At 39.8% G+C, this 21,504-nt stretch overlaps 2 protein-coding genes across 8 annotated transcripts; one reads left to right on the top strand and one right to left on the bottom strand.

Moving 5' to 3' along the window:
• Positions 1 to 480: 480 nt before the first annotated feature.
• HSDL1 (hydroxysteroid dehydrogenase like 1) lies at positions 481 to 6,630 on the bottom strand. 3 transcript variants are annotated; one of them, XM_048958546.1, is made up of 6 exons: positions 6,519 to 6,580; positions 5,714 to 6,016; positions 4,967 to 5,199; positions 3,898 to 4,343; positions 2,156 to 2,383; positions 481 to 1,368 (listed from the first exon to the last, which is right to left on the bottom strand). In XM_048958546.1, the coding sequence occupies exons 2-6, from the start codon at positions 5,923 to 5,925 to the stop codon at positions 1,267 to 1,269; spliced, it is 1,221 nt and encodes a 406-aa protein (XP_048814503.1). In that variant the 5' UTR covers positions 5,926 to 6,016; positions 6,519 to 6,580; the 3' UTR covers positions 481 to 1,266. The 3 variants fall into 3 exon arrangements, with proteins under 3 accessions (XP_048814503.1, XP_048814504.1, XP_048814505.1); XM_048958547.1 differs by lacking the exon at positions 5,714 to 6,016 and having other exon boundaries at positions 6,519 to 6,630; XM_048958548.1 differs by lacking the exons at positions 5,714 to 6,016; positions 6,519 to 6,580 and having other exon boundaries at positions 4,967 to 5,707.
• A 51-nt stretch (positions 6,631 to 6,681) lies between these two features.
• Positions 6,682 to 20,751, top strand: DNAAF1 (dynein axonemal assembly factor 1). Of its 5 annotated transcripts, XM_048958531.1 has the most exons (14): positions 6,682 to 6,784; positions 7,048 to 7,184; positions 7,508 to 7,648; positions 8,126 to 8,261; positions 10,256 to 10,347; positions 11,128 to 11,349; positions 12,036 to 12,202; positions 12,479 to 12,600; positions 13,134 to 13,348; positions 14,277 to 14,522; positions 15,091 to 15,200; positions 17,636 to 17,704; positions 19,340 to 19,700; positions 20,018 to 20,748. In XM_048958531.1, exons 2-14 carry the CDS (start codon positions 7,049 to 7,051, stop codon positions 20,113 to 20,115), a joined length of 2,115 nt encoding a protein of 704 aa, XP_048814488.1. In that variant the 5' UTR covers positions 6,682 to 6,784; position 7,048; the 3' UTR covers positions 20,116 to 20,748. The 5 variants fall into 5 exon arrangements, with proteins under 5 accessions (XP_048814488.1, XP_048814493.1, XP_048814490.1 ...); XM_048958533.1 differs by lacking the exon at positions 6,682 to 6,784 and having other exon boundaries at positions 7,036 to 7,184; positions 14,277 to 14,432; positions 20,018 to 20,747; XM_048958536.1 differs by lacking the exons at positions 7,048 to 7,184; positions 8,126 to 8,261 and having other exon boundaries at positions 6,697 to 6,784; positions 20,018 to 20,751.
• The last annotated feature ends 753 nt before the right edge of the window (positions 20,752 to 21,504 follow it).

The raw sequence follows: 21,504 nt of genomic DNA, 5'->3' as shown, positions 1-21,504 counted from the left end.
TGAGTGCTTATGGCAACCGCACAGTGGATGTAGCACAGTGAGGGGTGGGTGGTACATTTCATCAGTGGTCACCACCCCTAGAGCAAGCTTTCTTCACAGCTGGGCTGCAAAGGCAGCCAAAAACTGTTCTCTGAAAAATTTATTAAGAGGAAATGAATCTGTTTAAATGGGCAACAGCCTGAGAGGAGCGCTATCCTAAAGACATAGTGCTGTGTATAAAATGCTGCACAGTTATTTTCATCATTTTGATATTTCAGTGTAACGTTATAGAAGCACTACTAATGATGATATCAAATACAGAACGAATGTTCTGAATCTTAAGATACATCTTGTTCCAGGCAGCAAATATGTTCAAAGAAAGGACAGCTGTGAAATTTAGTCTCTACAAGAAATACAAGCAGTGCGATACCAGATGACATCTAGTAAATATATATACACATTTTTTAATATAAATAAAAACAGCCATACAGAATCAAGACATCAGTAACTTTTTTTTAATTGTCATATGCAACTAACTTTTTTTCTTAGAACACTCTTTCTTTTTTACTTTTTCTTAGCTAATGTATTTTTTTACAATCTGTTTCAATTCTTCAGTCACGCTTCAGATTGCTGAAGGAATATTTAAAGTGTGGTCAAAAGCATTCACACTTAGAATAAGAAAGAAAAAAAAAAACGTTATCTTCAAATTCTTCTGTAGTTCTGTAAGACCTTTTCTGCCATTTAAACGACCTCCAAATTAGTATGACTTTATCAAAATTAAGATGTATGGTAAGTACCCTGTCCAAAAACAATATTTGCACTTAAAACATACAAGGACCTGCCATAAAAAGACCAGAAGACTCATAAACTGCATATTGATTGAATAGGACTGTCTTTTCAAAAGAGCATGATTTGTTTTGGGCCCAATATCACCAGAGCTGGAGAATTCTCAAATTCTGTTAACATTACAAATCAAGATTACATAGCACTACACAAAAGACAGTCATTTACTATCAGAATTAAAGTTGTATCTGCTCCTGTCCTATTACCTTACAGACAAAGTGAACTGAGATCAACTCTTTGTCCTGGAGGAATGCAGAGAAGGAGCTGCTTAGCACAACGATGCGGGATCCAGACTTCTAATGTCTAGGTTATTGCTACGAGTAACACTAGTTACATTGTTAAGCAAGTTATGGATAAATTGCAATAAATCCAGGATTCACTTGACCATTTTGTAGCATTCTGATCAGATTCCAGTACTTATTTATAATGGACATCTGGATATTCCTATTTTGCTTTGTGTGTTAAAGCTTCCTTGCGTATAATTCTGCAGAAGTACTGTGCAAACCATGCCCAGATCCATTCAGGTAGACGTTCACCCAGTGTGAACTGTGGAGAAGCAAGGGTGACAAGGGAAGAGAGAAAGAAGAAAGGAACAAGAAGATTAAGATAAATAAACAGTTTGTGTGTGATAAATAAACAGTTTCTCAATCTACCACTAAAGTACAATACTTATTTGAACACAAGAAACTAACACTTTTAAGTAGTTGAATGTAAGGTTATTTAGCTATTTTGGAAAGAGTGTGTTCACACACTTAGGTGTGTGCAGCTTGCACGGTGGTGAGGTTCTGCAAATAAAGAATGAAGCACTTTGTTCAACAGCAATACTGCCTACTTTCTTTAGTTCACAAATCTTGCCAGAATCCTTCCTGTTTCTTGTCTTTACTTTGGAGTAATCCACACTTCAATGCCTTCTGGCTCAATCAACAAGGTAATGTCATAAGGTGATGTAAGAGCCCACCATCTCCCCCAAAATTCAAAGTCATACAGAGAACCTGCATCCATGTAGCTTTGGTTAAGAATGTGCACTTTTTCCTGCATTACTCCATCTTCCTTGCCTACCCCAAAGTAGAAGTACAGCCCATAAATTAAGACTGAGCAAGAAGCTACTCTTGTTTGTACTGGATCCAATTCCCAATTGTATTACAATTCTAAAAACATGCGTGTTCTTTTAAATGGAAAGAGTGAGATAACACTGCACAATGCCTTTAGATCCTATGGTATATGCTGTACTTTTCCAGAACGCTGACATAGTTTCATTCAGGCTCCTAAGGAATGAAAGTTGTTTTGTTTTTTTTTCCTGACAAACATTAAGTAGTTTGATGAATTCCTTTACCTCTAATGAATGCTTCCAGTAACCAGGAGTCCTTTTGGATAACCCAAGGGTAGAAATAGCATGACTTGCATACTCTTCAGCAGAAGGAAAAAAGAAAGATCTCTTTGATGTAACGCTGCTGCATGACACCATTTTTGTAGCAATTACAAATGGGGTTAAACTCTGAACAAAAATTCCTTTTGAAGCATATTCGTAATACAATGCTCTACTGAAATAGTCCAAGTAGGCCTAGAAAAACAAAAGCAGAAAGAAGATATTCAGTTTTGTTTTTACAATGAAGTTCCAGAGCAGATTTTTATTAAAACTACAGAAAAGCTGTAGCATACTTGAAACATGAAGAAAGCACTAGCCTAATATCTGTGAATCAGAATGAGAAATTAGCTTGGCTCAGTCTCATCAGGAGAACAACGCTGATGCCATGCTGAAGATAGGGCTGTCCTGCATGGCCATTTCTCAGAGAGAACAGTTGGTGAGTGAAAGGGTTTCTGCTCCCAAACGGCCTTCCAAAAACACAGTTTCCAACCCACTGTTGGAAAAACGTCATCCACAAATGCTCTTACACCTACTTTGTGAAAACAACCAAAACCAAAAGCAAGGAAATCAACCACTACGAACACCCTAGGCTGTTCATGCACAAGGAACTCTAGGAAGCTAAAGCAGCTTGTACCCTTTTCAGTGCTTAAGTAAACAGTTCATAGACCATGCTTGAAACCTGATCTCAGATCTAGACCAATGATGCTAGCTAAAGTAAGAATTTTTAGTAGTCTTCTGTTTTTTGCTCTTTTCCATTCATTGATATGGCTCAGGTCTACGTACAGTTAGCATAACCAAGGCACAGATGCTCTGCAACAGAGAGATAGGAATCTTAAGACAGATTCCATGCTGAAGAAAATCTGCAAGAAGTCATACGTAGCAAGTACTTTCTTCTGCCTGGAGTAAAACCATCTACATTCTCCCAACAGGTATCTTGGAATGAGGCCGTTTGAGGGTTGGGTTCCAGCAGAGGGCAGCAACCATCTGCCCAAAGCAGTAACCGCTGTGTTGATACAGCTGGATCTGGAAGAGATCCTTCCACTATTTCCCCTGCTTCTGTAGATTAACTGGCAAATTATGCTGCCAAAGTCCGCATCCTCATGCACATCCATATATTGAGCATCACCTCCCTGTCTCATCCTATTCACTACTGACTGGCTTTCCTGAGGAAGAATAATTGTCTGTGGGTTCTTTTTCATTTCTCCCCAGATATTGTACAGACAGCACTGTAAGAAGCTGCCTGCTCCACCTAGCTAGTTAGTATTAGCTGAAGCAGTGTGGTGTGGGGTTTTTTGTTTGTTTTGCCACAGCTCTCATTGTAGCGGTAGCTTGTGCATGAATATAATCCCTCTTGCTACCAAATAATCAGTCTGCAAGTACATAAGTACACTGAGATATCTCTGTATAGTTCAGCTACAGAAGAGCCAACAAATTCTTCAGCCTTTCAGTGGGTCATAGAATTGCCACTACTGACCTATACATCATTCCTCCAAGGTAAATGACATTTCCCCTAGCAGTATGATTATGCTGAAGTCCACACATAATTCACATAGCTGACTTAGGCTCGAAGTCCATTACTGGTAAGGAAAAGTTTGCAGCGTAACACATGATATGAAAAAAAAAAAAAAAAAAAAAAAAAAAAGAAACCCACAGCCTATAATGCTTTTACTCTTGAGTGCACATTATTAAAACATCACAGCCCAACTTACTTTAGAGGCTCCATAGATCGTTAGCATTGGTGTTGGCTGACAACAGGAAGCAGATGAGACATTCACAATTGCACCTTTCTTCTTCTCTACCATGCCCGGCAACACGATATGCACCATCATGTTAGCAGAAGCAATATTTATGTTGATCATGTCCCACAGCATATCCTCAGACAGGTTAGTAAAATAATCTGGGTAGGTATAAAACAGTCCCACATTATTCACCAAAATCCCAATTTCTCTATCTTTCAGGCCCTCCTTAATGGCATGGTAAGCCTCACGCCCCTTACTGAAGTCAGCTACTATGAAATCTGTTTCCACTTTATAGGTTTCAGATATGTTTCTAGATACAGCCTCCAGCTTCTCTTTGCTTCGGCTGATTAAGATGATATTGACTCCACGTTTGGCCAGTTCTTCAGCATATGCCTTCCCGATACCATCTGTGCTACCTGTAATTAATAGACAAAAAAGTATCAGGGTGAAAGTCAGAACCAGTCCAGTCTTCTATTACAACAGTGCTTTTATAGCTTTATTCCCTTCTCTGAAGATTACATGGTACCAATAATGGTGTTGTGGATTGAGACCAGCAAAGATAATCTTGTCAGCAGCAACCTTCTATAATCCCACATCAAGACAGGTTTCATACTGTCTATGACAACAGCAAAAAGCTTAATAAAAGGAGAGGATGTCAGGTGTGTGGGACTTAAACTGATAAATTGAGCAAGGGAGCATGTGAAACTCTCAAAGCAAAAACAGTACGTCGGTTGCACCTCTGTCAACCAGGCCTGCCTGCCAGCTCCATGGTTACTTACAGATCCTCATGTGTCCTCATATGTGCTTGAGAGACACCCTGCAATTTCTGAGAAAAGTTGGTCTGGGATTCTTCCCCAGTCAACACACAGAGTTCACCTGTGGAACTGAATTTACTAAGGTGCTCAACAATCATCACTACTCAGGCAAATTAACTTGTTTTCACCTTGCAGCTGTGACCTGACTTAATACAGGCCCTAACTTCTGAGCTCATCTAGCAAATCATATGAACATACACAAATATACTGCTTCAATCTCTTACCAGTGACCACTGCCCATCTTCCATACCGCTTGACAATATCAATCTCACCAACCAGCTTTGGAATAACATGAAGCCTGAGCATACTGTAAGTGTCAAACACAAGAGTCAGACATTTTCTGACTGTGTACCAAGCTCCAACTATAGCCAGGGCCTCAACGTAAAAACTGCAGGAACGACTGATCTCTCTGTACAGCAGGTTGAAGCGATCCACTGCAGCCATGGTGATCAGAAGTCTTAAAAGGAAAAAGACACAGGCAATTATAATCTTCTCTTCAACCTTTTCAAACCTCTGAGATTTAGCAATTCCAACTGTCCTACACCAGGGAGTAGGAACTAGAAAATAGTTTTCACAGCATTATTATCAACAATGATGCAACACTAAAAATAACAGCAGCAGGGAAATTTCAGGAATCAGTCAGCAGTACTTTCTAGAAGAAAAAAACAACAACAAAAACACACGATCCCTTTATCATTAGAAAAAGCACATTAAATCCTCCAGATGTGAAAATATGGCATAGCTTCCATGAAGAACATGAGCAACACATATCAAAATGCAGAGTAAGATCAATTTGATTCTATCAAGTTGCTGATGACATTGAGTGGTACAGCTGACACCATAGAAGGAAGCAATGTTGTCCAGAGAGCCTGGGCAGGCACAGGAAGGGGGCACACAAGAACCTAATGACGTTCAACAAGGCAAATTGCAAGGTGTTGCATTTGGGCCAGGGCAATGCCAGGTACGTCTACCTGAGAAGAAATAGTTGAGAACAGCCCTGCTGAGAAGGATGCGGGGATCCTGGTACACAAAAAGTAGGACATGAGCCAGCAGTGTGTGCTTGTAGTCTGAAAAGCCAATGGTATCCTGGACTGCAGCGACAGAGGGGTGACAGCAGGGTGAGGGAGGGGATTGTCCCCTTTACTCTGCCCTCATGATGTCTCATCTGGACTACTACACCCATGCCTGGGAACTCCAGTACAGGAGAGATATGGAGCAGTTGGAGCAGGTCCACAGAAGATCATGGAGATAATCAGAAGGCTGGAGCATCTCTCCTGTGAAGATAAATTGAGGGAACCAGGCTTGATCAGCCTGGGGAGGAGAAAGCTTTGGTGAGACTTCACTGCAGTACTCTAGAACTTGAAGGGACCTTATAAGCACACAACTTTCTGTATGGGCAGACAGCAGTAGGACAAAGGGGAATGGCTTTAAACTAAAAGACAGGAGATTTAGCTTAGATGCGAGGAAGAAATTCTTCACTAAGAGAGCAGGGAGACCCCGGCACTGCTGCCCAGTGAAGCTGCGGGTGCCTCATTCCTGGAGATGCCCAAAGCCACGTATGGGGCCCCGGGCAGCCTGAGCAGGGGGTTGACACCCAGCCCAGGGCAGGGGGCTGGAACTGGATGATCTCCTCGATGACTGAAGAAATCGTGGAAATGCCATGTTTTTTAGTCCCGGTTCGTGACCCCAGCCCGCCGCTCGCCCCTTCTCCCCGCGCAGCGGCCCTGGCGCGCTGCTCCAGCCCTGACCTCACGGCCCGCCCGGCCCCGGCCCTACCGCGTCGCAGCACAGCGATCCCGCGCCCCGACGCTGCGCCGCCGTCACTAGAGCGCCGCCGGCCGCCGCGGGGCCTTATGGGCGCGCACGGCGTTGCCATGGAAGCGGCGGCCGTTGGGGCGGGAGCCGGGAGTCCGCTTGGCTCCCCGTCCGTTCCTTCCCGGTCGGCCTACGGCTTCTGCTGACCGCCGGGCCCGGACGGGCTGCTAGCCTTGGGCATCCGGCCCGCGTCCCTGCTGCCAGCACGAGCTGAGCTGCGGGGGCAGGTAATGGAGGGCCGTCCCGGGGCTGCAGGCCGGCGCTGAGGAGAACAGCGCCTCGGTCAGCCTTTGTGCTGCTGTGTGCTGAGGGGGTCTGGGCCGCGCCGGCACGGTGCTGCCCGCTGAGCAGCCGCACGCTCCGTAATCTGCTCGTTCCGGTCTCCTCTGCCTCTGACGGGTCCTGCCAAAGCTTTTAGACGTAGCGTCTGGCAGTAGCGCTGTGAGCCGCGCGGCGACCTGACACGGCTTGTCTAAATCTCGTATCTCAGAATGCTGTCACGCAGCAGAGACTTGGAGAGAGGCCACGCAGGAGCGGTCATTGCGCCAGAGGTGTTGAGAGAGACGCTGAGCAACACTGGAAATGAAGCTGCCCACGCACTGAGTGAAGGCTGTCCTGTCAGCAGGGGTGAGCTCTGGCAGCTGCACTGCTGGGAGGCGCAGGGCAGCAGTGATTGAGCTGAGTCCACGCAGCTGGGAAAAAAACTGTTGTTGAGTATATAAGAGTCTGTTGTTAAGTTTGTTCTTTCCCACGCTGAATTCACTGAAGGTCTTGCTGTAACTGAGGCTTACTGGCCCTTCCCCTCCCGCCATTCCTTGTTTCTTGAATTTCCTTTTTCTGGAAGCTTACTTTATGTATTAAAGTCATACATCCGGCCTTACCTCTAATTGTTTTAATTACAGTCATATTTGTGACTTGTGTACAATCATCCTATTTGTTTCTTTCTTAAGAGTCAGGACCAGAAGCAAAACTAGAAGGTTCTGAGCAGGAATCTGAAGAGAAAACTATTGAAAATGCAATTGGCCAGAGGCAGAGTAAAGACAGCTTGAATAACTATAGCACTGGAGACACCCTCCAAAAAGTACAAAAAGGTAAATTTGTGGAAGAGCAGACAGTTTTTGTGTTGACTGATTTGTTGACATTATCTTTACGTGTTAAAGTAGTCTTAGCGCGTAAATTAGGCTTTAGCAGTCTTGTTTAGCTCTAATTATTGTTAATTACATGTAATATACAGTGGATGTCCAAGATCCTAAAACATTGGTGCCAGTATCGTATTCTCACTGTATATTATAATAATACCTAAGACTTAAGTGTTCTGCCTGACTTTCATATGTAAACAAATGCAATATTTCAGCAGTTTATTTTGTTACTAGTTATTGTTGTATTTTGTCTCCTATAGAAAGTTAAGCTTATTTTAATTAAAAAGATCTGCAAAAATCTTGGTTAGAACGCAAATTTTCTTGAAATTCATATTCAAGTGCTTTTCAGTATTTTTCTGGACTAACTGGAAACATGACACAATATTCCTCCACCCATACTGAACTGCAACTTGTTTTCTTACAACAAAGATGTTAAAACTGAACAGAAAGCCATCAACTGTACATCCAGAGCAGATCAACGGGATGAGCAAAAATTGGTTGGTGATCACAAGTCAGTAACCAGCTCATTCAGTCAAAAGACAGAAGAAAAAGGGGGCTGTGTGAGGTAAAATATTGTTTATTGATGGTTTTTATTTAAATCCTGGCATCACTGAAATCAGTAGGAGCTTCACATATTTACTCTCTACATGTTAACCTTAACTCTGGAAAATGATTTTGAAGATGAACTTGAGATTAATCAATAACTCAGGAATTGTTGATATGTACTTCTTTTTATTTAGCAAACTACCTTTTAAATGTATGATGTAGTTTTTAGTGGATTTGGAAAAATTTCTGCAAACTCTTGTGGGACCAGATTTGACCAATTCTCAGTATGAATTCAAAGGATGCACTGTATTAATTCATCTTAATGTAAATATTACAGCTGTCAGGACAATTTTTGGCAGAGGTATGTGAAGGGACAGAGGCCCTCCGAGTTACCAGGAACTAGGTTGGATAAGTAACTTCATTATCCCAGGCTAATCAGGCCATCAAAATTAAATTAAAATTAAAATAAATTAAATAAATGTGAGTAATGATGTCAGAAGTGTAACAACTGCACATGATACTTAGCATTCTTAAGGAACACATTTTATGGTTCTGTAAATTGCCTAAGGATGCTGATGATTTGATTAAATGCTGCTCTGAATAGCTCAATGGAAACCAGAGTAATACACCGCATGCACACTGTGTATAGTAGCATACTTGGGCTCACAGTGCAAGAAAACAGTATGTTTTAGAGATTTTGCTCAACATTTATAAATCCTTCATTCCTCCAGAGGTTTATTTCAGCCTGTAGAGCAGTAACAGGCTGACAATCATATTTGGTATTGCCCCAAGAACTAGTCAGTTTACTGCATTAGACTTTTGTTCTTCAGCAATATTGAAGTTTACAGCATGGTAAGTGACTGTATCTAACAGAGAAATCTCAGAGTTCATGGTGAAAGATACACCTTCACTGCCTTTACTCATGGTGTTGTTTGTTTTGAAAATACCTGCTTGCCAAGGAAGTCTTACTGTTAAAAGTTTTAGTCCTACAAATAAGACCACAAATGCCAAGTTCATTCTATTAATAAGGGACTTGGAAGTGGAAAATAATTTTGGATCATATAGTATCATGCTATTGCAATATTTCTTTAGGTGAAGGATATCTACTACAAGTTATATTTCGGGTGGAATTTTGTTTTAAAAGAATCTGATCTTCCTATGCAGGAAAAAATCTGTGTTTTCAGCTTCAGAATGTTTTTACTAGATATCTTCTTGATGGGTTCCCAATTTTATTCCCTATGCTAAAATTGTGTTTAGCTGTGCAGACTGGCCTCCAAAACAGTATCCAGTTATTCTTTGTAAAGTTTGTGCTGGAGGACTGCCACCTCCATGGAACTATCAGTGCAGTGCTCTCTAGAGCAGGATCTGCAACAACCGCAAGTTTATCCCTGTCTCTGCACATCTGTAGCCCTGGGCTTCCCTTGGGATCCTTTTCTGGGTTCTCACTTGAATGAATGCTCTCGTAAACAGAACTGAATGTTAAGTAATTACCATTTAACTGATGCTGCCCATTTTCTGCTCTGGCATTCCTAGCCAATTAAAGAGGTGTGCTAAAATGTTACTGGCTGCCAGCCTTTCATCAAAATGTTAGGTTGATAACTATTGACTTTCTAGTCTGAAATGGTGACTCAGGGTCCTAGGTGTTGCTTATTGGCTATGCCAGCAGAGATGTTGCACCAAAGCAGCAAAAAATGGAGGAAAGGGCAGAAGAAGAAATAACCAGTCTAACAAAAATTCATGCTGCTCTTTTTAAAGAAGATGAGCTCTCTAATATCCTACCTACATTCTCTTTATAGCAGAAATAGGAAGGGCCTGGTAACACACTTCAGGCCGGTATGAATGGAAAGCAGATCTAAAAAAATGTAGAGCTTTTTCACTCTGAGTATTGTCTTGTAAGCTGTAGCTATTTCTCTTGCATAGAAGAAATATTATTTTGCATTGAAATCTGTTTTATAAAAAATAATAGAATGTGTGCTGAAGTTTTTTTGCTTCTGCTTCCTATTATTCTTTTAGAATGACAAAAAAGATTCTGCAAGACATTTGTAAGCAGCAAAAGTTGTACTTGACCCCATCCTTAAATGATACGCTTTACTTGCATTATAAAGGTAAGCCGTGTACAAGATTGTATGGATGTATCACTCTAAATAGTATCCTGGCAGGGAATCTAGTTTATGGCTCACTGATGTGAGGTAGGTATTTAAACATCCTTTTAAATGAGAAACATAATTTAATTTGATATAATAATGTAATTGTGAAACAAAACGAGCAAATATGAAGGTAGAAAAGTGAACCTTAGGCGATTGGCCTGACTCATTTTGTAGAGTCATTCAAAAGATTGATAGGAACCAAGAGGCACTGCTTTTTTAGAAAAGATGTCTTAAAATACTGATCTAATTCATATGTTTTATTTTTAAATGTCTTTGTGTAACAAAGTTTTCACCAAATTTTGGGACTTCTGTAGTGACAAAACAACAGTAAACACATGCTGTATGTTCTCAAATACTACTGAAAGAATAAGTTGCTAGAACAGGTCACCCTTTTCTGATCTCTGAGCAGTTTTTCCGATTATCCAGCATGGTGAATGGTTTTAAATAAACACAACATGCTAAACCTACCTTCAACATTTGACTTTATGTTTACTATTTTCTCAGTATTTAAGAATCTAAGCGCTCCACAAGATGAAGACCAGAATAGGTACCTTGTAGGTACATTTTCTCCCTTAATGGGCCAATTGAATTGCTAGAAGTCTTACCATCAGTTTTAGTGCAGGTATTCTCACAGGCTGTTTCAGCAGCACTGGCTTAATGAATTTATGCTTTGAATGACTTAATTTTAGCCAATGCAGTTTCAGTTTGAAACATCTTTTTTGTTTTTTTTTTCTGCAGGATTTGACCGCTTGGAGAATCTTGAAGAGTACACTGGGCTGAGGTGTTTGTGGCTGGAATGCAATGGCTTAACAAAAATTGAGAATTTGGAGGCTCTGACAGAGTTGCGCTGCCTCTACTTGCAGCTCAATTTAATTAACAGAATCGAAAACCTGGAGTCCTTACAAAAGCTGGATTCCCTCAATCTGAGTAACAACTATGTCAAGACCATTGAGAATCTCTGTAAGGACTGCTGGTGAAGGATGTTTTGAGTTACAAGAAGCCCATAGTCATAAGATTTGACAGTAGTTTCATTTTTAAATTATTATTATTTGTATTAAAATGTTGCACAGTATCCAATACCGAAGTCCACGAGGCGACTATCAAATCAAATCTATGTATTTTAGTTTAACAGTTCTGCAGTTTAAGTATATGAGGAAACAGAAAACACATAATTACTACTTAAATACAAAGACCCAGAAATGTTTAGTATTTCCTCACTTCTTAATACCATCTCGGTACTCCTCTGTTTTGCAGACAGGCTGTCAATCTGTGTTTTACCATTTACTTTACAGTTACAATTTGCTTTGGCAGTTGCAGATGTGATACCAAATCTTTTACATCTGTTAAAGGACTATTTTCTTTTATGTACATTAAGAGTAATCTAAAACAGAAGTTTTTGTGTAACTAACTAGTTTGAAACATGAATTAACAACAACCAACCAGTATTAAAACAAATAACTATTTTTCCTGAGGTGAAGGAAGCAGCTTTGGAGGCATAGCCAAAAAATATGTATAAGCAGAGCAACAAACTTGAGAAAAAAGCTACCCATGTTTCAGTACAGTGATGCTGAAAATTCTACTTGCTCCAGACAGTTTTCTGTGAAGCAGTGGCTCTCTCCTTTCATTGTGTTCTTTCTGTCTGACAGCTTGTCTAAAAGTCCTGAACACTCTGCAGATTGCTCACAATAAGTTAGAAACAGTGGAAGACATACAACACTTGCAGGAATGTCCAAGTATTTCTGTTCTCGATCTTTCCCACAACAACTTAAGTGATCCAAATATTGTAACTGTTCTGGAGACAATGCCTAATTTGGTAAGCCAAATACAGCTGAGGGTATGGATTAAGCGTATGAGTGAATCTTACGAAGCTGTTTTGTCCAGTAGTCCAGCATGTGATGGGTCTTGATCTAAAATAATTATTATTAAACATTATTAGCCCTTTTGTAGATGACTTACGGCAACTGTTTTATTCACTATTTGTTTTTGAAAGGTTAGAGGCAGTGCGTACCCAAGCTGTATGCTTTTTGTTTGTTGGATTGTTAGTTTGTTTGCAGCTCAACTTTTAAAAATTATTTCCATGTTTCTCTAGCATGTGCTGAATTTAATGGGAAATCAAGTGATTAAGAAAATCACTAATTATAGAAAAACACTTACTGTTCGACTGAAACAGCTAACGTATCTGGATGACAGACCAGTATTCCCAAAGGATAGGTAAGAAGCAGAGGCATCTTCTTTTCACAGCAGTAAGGCTCAAATGATCTTGTCTATTTTTTAATAAATATTTTCATGGAAAGAAAAGACTGGTTTAATTTACTGCAGGCAGGTGCCTTTCATTACAATAGAATTATACTAGAGAGAGCTACATACCTTTAAAAAAAAAAAAAAAAAAAAGAAGATAAGTATTGAACAGAATTATTCTACAGGAATGTCTACAGACTGCAGAATCGAGTCATAATTTCAACAGAAGCTGAGCAGGTGTCTGGGAAAGCAGAGCCATGATCACAACTCCTGATGGATCTCTGGTGTTGTAACCACCCATGCTTAGATAATATTATTTCTTTTGTTGCCGTTCAGCTTGCAAGAAAAGATGCAGGTGAAGCCCTGCTCCATAAGGGATTGCTATTGCTATCTTCCTTTTCCCTGTTGAAAATACTTGGTGCTGTTACAAACTATTTTAAATTTCTCTTCTGTCAGAGCAATGAGCTTTTTGGCTGTATTACAGTGAGCTCTTTTCTTTTCCATAGAGCCTGTGCAGAAGCCTGGGCTGTTGGAGGGCTTGAAGCTGAGAAGGCAGAAAGGGAAAAATGGGAAACTAGAGAGAGAAAAAAGATCCAAGATAGCATTGATGCTTTAGCTGCAATCAGGCAAAAAGCATTGGAAAAGAAGACACAGAAATATATAGAAGAAAGAGATGCAGGTGCAAAACATGGAAATGAAGGTGCAACAGACATCATAGAAGGTTTGTGGTTCATATTTTAGATGTTTGTCACAGCTTTTCCAGCTGTTGTGCTCTGCACCAGAGAAAGCAGGTGCAAGTCAGTGCCACAGTAGCTGCAGTAAGTATTGGTGAGTGGAGGCAGGTAGCAACCCAAAAGCTGTATTTCCCCAGGATGCAGAATGGAGCTGGATTCAGGCACCTGGGGGCTCCAGCACAACCCCATATTAACCACAAGTCCGCTTCCAGGTACCCCTGTGCTGCTGCTTTAATTAACTGTAACTGGTTAAACTTAGAGCCTATCCACAGTGATAACGCAGGGAATTGGAGGAAGGTCTTTAATTAGTTAAGGTTTCACTTACTGCCCTTTTCTATGCCACTAATTCTCATTATTCAAGATAGAATAAATTTATGACCACTGATAATCCACAGCCTAACATTTTCAAGGACATCATGCATGTTTCAGGATAAACAAGACTGAAGCCAAGTGATAAGGGAGTATTACCCTGTAGAGAAGTATTTGTGAGGTACATTTTGACATTGTACAGGCTCTGAAGTCAGACATGGCTGACTAACAAGTAAAAGTTTTGCAATAAGCTGATAGATTGCATAAAGTAGATGATACTGATCATCAAAATGTGCAAGCATATATTTTAAATGTAGTGAGTCCTCTCAAATTTAAATACAAATATAGCATAATTATTTACTGTATTGCACTCTCTAGCTGAGATCTTGCTGGAGAACTGTAGTTGCAGGGGAACTGAGATGGGAAGACCCACAGCAGTGCCACAGTGCTGGGAAGACTGCTGATTTGTGAATAGCTGCTCAAGCAAACCAGGAGCTTTTGATGTGCATCTTTGGCTATGCTAATACGACCATATGCAGTTTCGATATTTATAATAAGTAACAACAGATTAACTCAGCAGTTCTAGTGAACTCATTTCTTCTATAGGAGCATCTGCAAATTCAGGTAACGAAGAAAATTACAGTGCATCAGAGATATCAAATTTATCAAAACAGCAAGAACCTCAAGAGAAGACAGAGAAATTTGGAAATGAAAATTTTGATGCTCATGATGATGTGAGAACGCTCCTAATAGACAGAGGAGGTAACACTGACTTCCCATCTGGAAAGATTCCTGAGGCTGCACGTGAATCAAATTCTTACAAATGCTCAGACTTCAACAGGAAGATAGATGGTAAAGTACAGAGTGAAGAATCAAACCAAACTGGAGAAGTACAGATGATAAGCCCAGCAGACTCAGTGTAGCTCTCCTTTCCTGTGATTCCAAACAGCTGATTCGTAGCTGAAAACATTCTACTAGATTTCCATAGCAATGAGCTGGAAAGCAAGTCATTCTGGATAAAATATTATTTTAATATTACAAAGAAAACTATTCGGAGTGCCCAGTCTGCAGCTTCTGATAAATGAAACTGGAACTCTACTTCTCATGTATGCTAGATTTAATGACAGTACAGGAGAGCTTACAGGCTTCCCTTGCTCCCAAGTCTGTATAGTGTTTCTTCTAGCAAAAGCTGGGCTTCACTCAGAGACAGCTCTGTGCCTTCACACACAGAATACTTTTTTTACATGAATACGTGAATGCATTATTGAAAAGTACAAATATTTATGAAATGTAAAGGGAACCAAGGTTATGACAAAACACTGAATTTGGCTATTTGCTTCTACAGTGCTCACTGTTGCAGCAAGCACACAAAGTCTTTTATTCAGCTAGTTCTCTTCAACTTGCTATCTCTATTTCTTAGATCTTCCAATACAGAAGACAGCTTCTGAAAGGGCTGTGGTTCCTGAACTGGCTGAGTGTGCTGAAATCGAGCAGATCAAATGTGAGACACCAGAGAAACTTCGACTTGGTGTATGTATTAGATTCTGGTTTTATTTTCAGATTTTGGTTTGCTTGTTGTCTACTCCAAATTAATTCCTTTGACATCCTGGCTAGATAAAGTATATGGCCAGATTTCCAAGAAAGGTCCACTACTAGGAAAAGTAGGAGAAAAAAAAAATTAAGTGGAAAGAATTTACTACTGTTACCAAAGTCTGTTCTGTCCTTTGGCTATTAGATAGCCTGAAGTTGAACTTCTAGGTCTGAGATCTCTGTGGAGAGAGTTAGCAAGGACTTCCATGTGAAAAATAGAAATCACAATAGAAAGAATCCAGGGAGCAAATACGTCCTTCTAAGGAAAACTCCAATGAAGTATTCATTTGAGAAGAGAAACGATCATAGGAAAAACATAAGGAGCACATAGCCACCCAGTTATTGTCAATATTAGCTGGTAATATTGGATGTTATAATTGGTTCTCAAAATAAAACTTGCAAGCATATTTCCATGTTTCATGTAGGCAGTAAAGGATTAGCATTTCTAATGTATTCTTGTTTTCTAAGATTTCTATCTGATGATGCAAACATTTAAGCATTTTGTCATATTTGGCCACGAAGACATGAGTGTGACCACTGAGAAATACAATTTGAGTGCAAAGGAGTATTATTCAGTATACTCTAGCTACAACCCTACTGCAAAACCGACAGTGCCAGATTATGACACAACTGCAAACTGTTGAGTTTAGGATTTTACAGAGTAGTTAATATATCTTGTGCAACACTGCTAACTAAATTCTTACTGAAACGCTTTAGAAAAGTCACTTACATCTCTTCTGTGCTCTTAATGACTAGGAAAAAAAAACATCCTATTACTGTAAAGCTCAACTCATTGTTTCAGTAAGGGCTTATTGCTGCATCTTCCTATTCAGGTGTTTTTGATAATAGACTTAACAAGGGTAGTGGAGAGAACTGGCAGCAATTTCAAGTATATACAATGTGATTTTCATAAGCAGAACCCGCAGGGCTGAAATACAAGCTCTTTTCTTGCTGCTGTATGGCACCATTGTGTAACACAGTATAAAAGAAAAGCTTCAGCATGCCTACATGAAGTTTCTTTCATCACAGAAGAAGTAGGAATATTATAATTCTACAGAAGGGGAAAAAAAAATCAACAAATCTCATACTAATGCACATTTCAGTGTTCTATGCTATGCTGTTCTACAGCTGATACTTAACGTCAGGAGCTTCTGGCAGCAGCCTCCAATACTTACGCTATTGCAGATTTTCCAGAGGCATTTAGCACTGACATAGCAGGGGGTGGCTGAGAAGATGCCGTAAATTAGGATTTCTGAAGAAGTCTGTAGTCTTTATTCAAATACTGGAGCCCGTGGACGGTCTCAGTAGTAACACAAGTGAGAAGAGAGGGGAAGATTTATAGTGCGCTGGATCTGACGTCCCTGTGTCGAGCAGAAACAAGTCAGACGTGCACAAACTAGTTTTCATGCGTAATCTTCAGCAGCGTTTGAACTAACAGCTATTTCCCTTCTGACACCAACCTACAATCAATCCTAATGCATGCATTTTTCATTCTAAAATGGTGTGAATTCAGGATGTGCTACACCAGCACGACCACATCAGGAAACAAGTTTTGTTTTATTTCTGTATGCGTCTTCACATACAAGACCCTGCAGATCAGATGATCCTGATGCTGCTGTGCCAAGTGAATAGCTGTACAAAACCAGTCTGCTCTAAAACATAGTACTAAAGGAGGTGCTTTTACCAGCATTAGACTGCAGTGAGAAACTGCTAGAAAGGTATTACGTTCTACCTGACATTTTGTATTTTACCCTCCATTTTTGCTTTCATTGTCAGCAACTGGCGTGTGATTTAGAAAATGTTTTCTAATGGAAACCTGGAAGAACTGATCCTGTCTGACGGAAAAAATTCTGAGCAAGTTTCCAGTTCCATTTCCTTAATTACATGGCATTCACAGTAAAACATTTACTGAGAAATTGTTTCAAAAAGTCAGAAGATCTTATTTTGGCTTTTACCAAAAAGATGAATTACAGTTAAGATTAAGTTTATTGATAGATAAGAGACAGCCAAGAGATGTAAACCACATTTCCTTTTAAAATTGTGTTAGTGTCTTCTTGTCTATCCATCTTTCTTCCTCTTTTTCTTTTTTCTTTTTTTTTTCCTTTTTGTTTTCATAGTCAGAATAGTAGAAAAGAGCATTCCACTTGGCATTGTTTATCCCTTTCCCATTTACTATTTCTGGAAGCAGATGAATTGTCTGTTTCCCACATGTTTAACACAGAAAACTGTCATCTTGGAGAGCATGACAGTCCAGTTTTTCTAGTTGCAGCTCCTTACCTGGAACAGCACTGTATTAAAAATATTCCCAGGGAGATGAAGATGTCATATTTATTATTTGAGCTAACTTTTCCCACTGACTTTGTGATTGTCTTCAGGAACTACCTGATTTAGAAGACACAGATGTAAAGGAATTTCCTCCAGAAGAGGAAATATTTATTCAAAAGGTAAGATCCTTAATTGTACCACTGATGAAGTTTGCCTGGCTAATGTTTTGCAAAAGGAAGGTAATCTCAGTTGTGAAATGCTGTTTTGGGAGATACAATCAGTTGTGTATTTATAAACTAAAATGGATGTTTAGGCAGATCTTGTTTATCCCCTTGTAAATTTTCTTTTAATTTTATTTTTTTTAAGTTTTGCCTTGTAGAAATTGGAGAATGAAAAACTAAAGTTCAAAAATGTGACAGTTAAATAAGATTAGTTTCTTATAATATAGTATTTAAATTAAGATTATTCGTAAAGTATACTTCACCAGTACGAATTAGCTGCAGAGGACTGAGTAGGTTGTCCAGATAGCCTACTGCTGAATAAAAGCAAACCTTTCAACTTAAAGTACAGAGATCAAAACTCTTTGGCTTCACTTTAAACTAGAGAGACACAATGCAGTGCCAGCCCACTTGGTCCATGCTCAGATTAATCTGGTAGGCAAGACTATAGACAGAAACAGAAGAGGAAGAAGCAAAATAAAACAACAAAGATTGAAAGCACAGCTTTGATTCTTGTGCTGCTGGTGGCTCATATGTGCCGTGCTGGAAGTAGGCTGATAGAGTATGCAGTTCTGCAATAGCTTGGAGGGACTTGTAAAATTTTGTGTAAGGCATGGGTTTCTCTTGCTCTTCTGGTTACGTGCTGTACTGGTGTCGCAAAATGTCTTGGCCAACAAAGCCTCCAGTTAAATAGAAGATAAGAGAAGGAATAGAGCAGGGCACAAAGAGGATTAATAAAGCGTGTGTTGGCAGCTCTCGTACTCCCCAGGGCGTTTGGTTCTTAAATGCAGTTAGTTAAAGATGTCAGATCCCTCTTTTGGGCAGTGTCTGTAAGTCCTAGCAAAGTTCAGTGCATTGTGTAAGTGAGTCATGCAAGCATTGCTCACAGTGGTGAAATGTAGACCTCTTGGTCTTGGTCTTGCTGCTTTACTCCCCAAACCCTCCACTTCAGAATAAATTCTTCAGCAGAAATCCAGCCTTGAGTTCCCATTGCCTCTTAATTAAGGTCATTTCCTGAGCACTGGAAGTGCCAAAGTTAAATTCTTGTTATGATTAAGGTAATATAATAGATCTGAGCCCATTAATCCTCTTGCCCTTGTCAGTGACTTGCTCTTGAAGTATGTACTTTTGGGTTTTTGTTTCTATTCAGTCTGATATAAAAAGAAATTTGTGTTCAGGTTGACTCAATATCAACCAGCTTGGGTAAATCAAAGGGCCGTGCTACTCTGATCTGGTCTACGCAATTAGGATCCTCTGTTTTTTTTAATGTAATGCTCATATTCACTTTGGTACAGTGAACTGGAAAAGAAAAGAGTTCTAGATTTCAGCAATTGCTATTGCTGAATTGCTGCAGTTACCTTTTCTTGTAGGAATGATTAGTAGCTTATGATCAGCTCATGGCTAATGTGTGACATACTTAACCCAAGATCAGTTTGCAAAAAAGCAGAACAATGGCTATGAAGCAGGTCTTCTGTACATTTTGACAGAAAAACACATCAAGACTAGCAATAATGTATGGATCCAAGTGATATTTACCTATTCTTGCTGTTACATCTAACATAGTAATATTTTCAATTACATTTTCTACCTTTCCAGCAAGAATATCACCCAAAGATTGAAATAATTTCTGAAACGACAAATGATGGTGATTCTGTATTAGAGGAAAGCAATAAAAACACATTTGAGGACTCAGTAGGAGAAGCTGCAACATCCATTTTTTCAAATGTGCATAAGATCCATAAAGAGCAAGAAAAGGAGTGCTTGAGACCCCTTGTTAAAGAATTCTTCACAGAGCCTTCTTATTCAGAAGAAGACAAACCAGCTAAGCCCAGTAAAGTCTTGGTACAGGAGATTACCCCCCAACCTCCTAATAACCTACTGTTGTCATCAGTCTGCAGTCAGCCAGATGACCCCAGCCAACAGGAAGGGGGCAGGAAGATCACCATTGCTTGCTCTGGTAAGATTACAGCCGTGCAATTAATCACAGAGAAGAATGGGTGGCACATATGTGCTGACGTTAGGGATGTGTTGAGCTCTTGTGGAAAAAAAAACAAAACAAAAAACTGTAAGTCCACAATGTAACTTAACAATCACCTCTGCTTTTTGTTTACATAGGAATCCTAATGAATTAAAAATTAAAGCGTTCTCTTTTTTTTACACGAGTCATTGCTGAGTTTAATCTAAATGTTTTTTAAAAACTGGGCTCCACACTTCTATTTCCAGAATTAGAAATCACCAGTGAGTTTCACCTGCCTTTAACTTGCCTTTTAACAGGGAGTAGTAGTGGTGGAGGAGTACAGCTGCTGGCTGAAGGTGAGGAGTGTTCTCATGAACCCCATGACGACACGGACAGTGAGAGGGGATTAGACTGATGGCTTTCAATACAACAGATCATATCTGGAGCATCATGCCTGGCTGACTGCGTACGGCTGTTCTCAAGATGCAAAGCTCAGCAATGGAACTGCTTGTTAAAACAGACCTTATACTTATTATAAAAACCCAGTGCCTCAAACAAGAGTATTTCAGTCATTCAGCACTGATGTTGCTCCAACACATGACCTTCAGGGCAGGTAAGGAGTGCCTCGTGTTCCCCCTTCCAAAGGTGCTCCTCTCTGGGGCAGCTTTCCAGCTGTACTACCAGTAGAAGTGAGGGCACTTGTGTTTTAAGGTTAAATTCCACTCTGTCATGTCCTTTCCTTTCCATTGCATCCTTCTAGAAATGTTTCTTCTGTAACTTATGGCTTGTTACTTAGTTTCAATCCATATTGCAACATGTTTCTGTCATTTGAACTAAATAAATATTCTACTTGTAACCTGTCATCAATACATGTCATACTGGGTAGACTTTAATGACAAACCAAGATTTTAAGGGTCAAATATTCATAGACACTGTGATAGTTCACACAAAACCAAATGCAGAAATAATGTCTGAGAATGGAAAATATGATTTTACCTTTTAAGGCAATCTGTGGTGGAACATTATTGACGACTGCCATTTTAATGTTTTTTTTCTCTTGACAAAAAATGAAACAAAAATAGCCAGCCAGTCAGTGGTGGATAAATTGGGTATTAAAAGCAGACTAAAGGAATTCTCTGTTCAGTAGCTTCTCTTTTATTCTACAGTTTTTGTGCCAAAGTGCAGTGGAAGAGCAGCAACTCCTGGAGGGTTTTATTTCCTCACATCCGCCCTCCTTTTATTTTTCACTTTCCTTCTGAAGTAGAGAACAAAATTCAAGGAACTGAGAATCACCAGAGGGTGGTGTATCCTCTGTACACCACAGTATCAACAGTAATAATAATAACAATAATTAATAATTTGAAGAAATGGCCAACTCTGGGTCAATTCTGCTGCTATGGCATTCTTGCTCACATTTTCAGAAAGTGGTTATTGAACAGTGCTAAGTGGCAGGATGATGGAGGTGGCTTCACCTTCACGAGCTGACATTGTGATAGAATCAACAATTGGTGGCAATGTGAGGAGTAGAGGTGACTTTGTTAAGCCAAGTTTAGCTGAATGTCTTTTTCTCAGACTTCTCAGATGTGATAATTTGTAGTAAATAGAATGGAACAGACCTTGTAGGCATGCTCTCTTCAAGGAAAAGTTACTACGCTTTTGTTGAAAAGCTGTATTTGCAATTAGCAATTAAGGTTTAGGTGCCATCTGGTGGTGAGAAGACTGCTGCTAACCACAAAGCACAACCGTGGCCAAAGCCTGAAGGAAGATGATGGCACAGTTACGTTAACTTCGGCCGTTTTCCACT

Source organism: Lagopus muta, chromosome 12 (assembly GCF_023343835.1).
Source record: "Lagopus muta isolate bLagMut1 chromosome 12, bLagMut1 primary, whole genome shotgun sequence".
In the NCBI taxonomy this organism is placed as follows: Eukaryota; Metazoa; Chordata; class Aves; order Galliformes; family Phasianidae; genus Lagopus; species Lagopus muta.
This window is presented reverse-complemented; position numbering and strand designations above follow the sequence as displayed.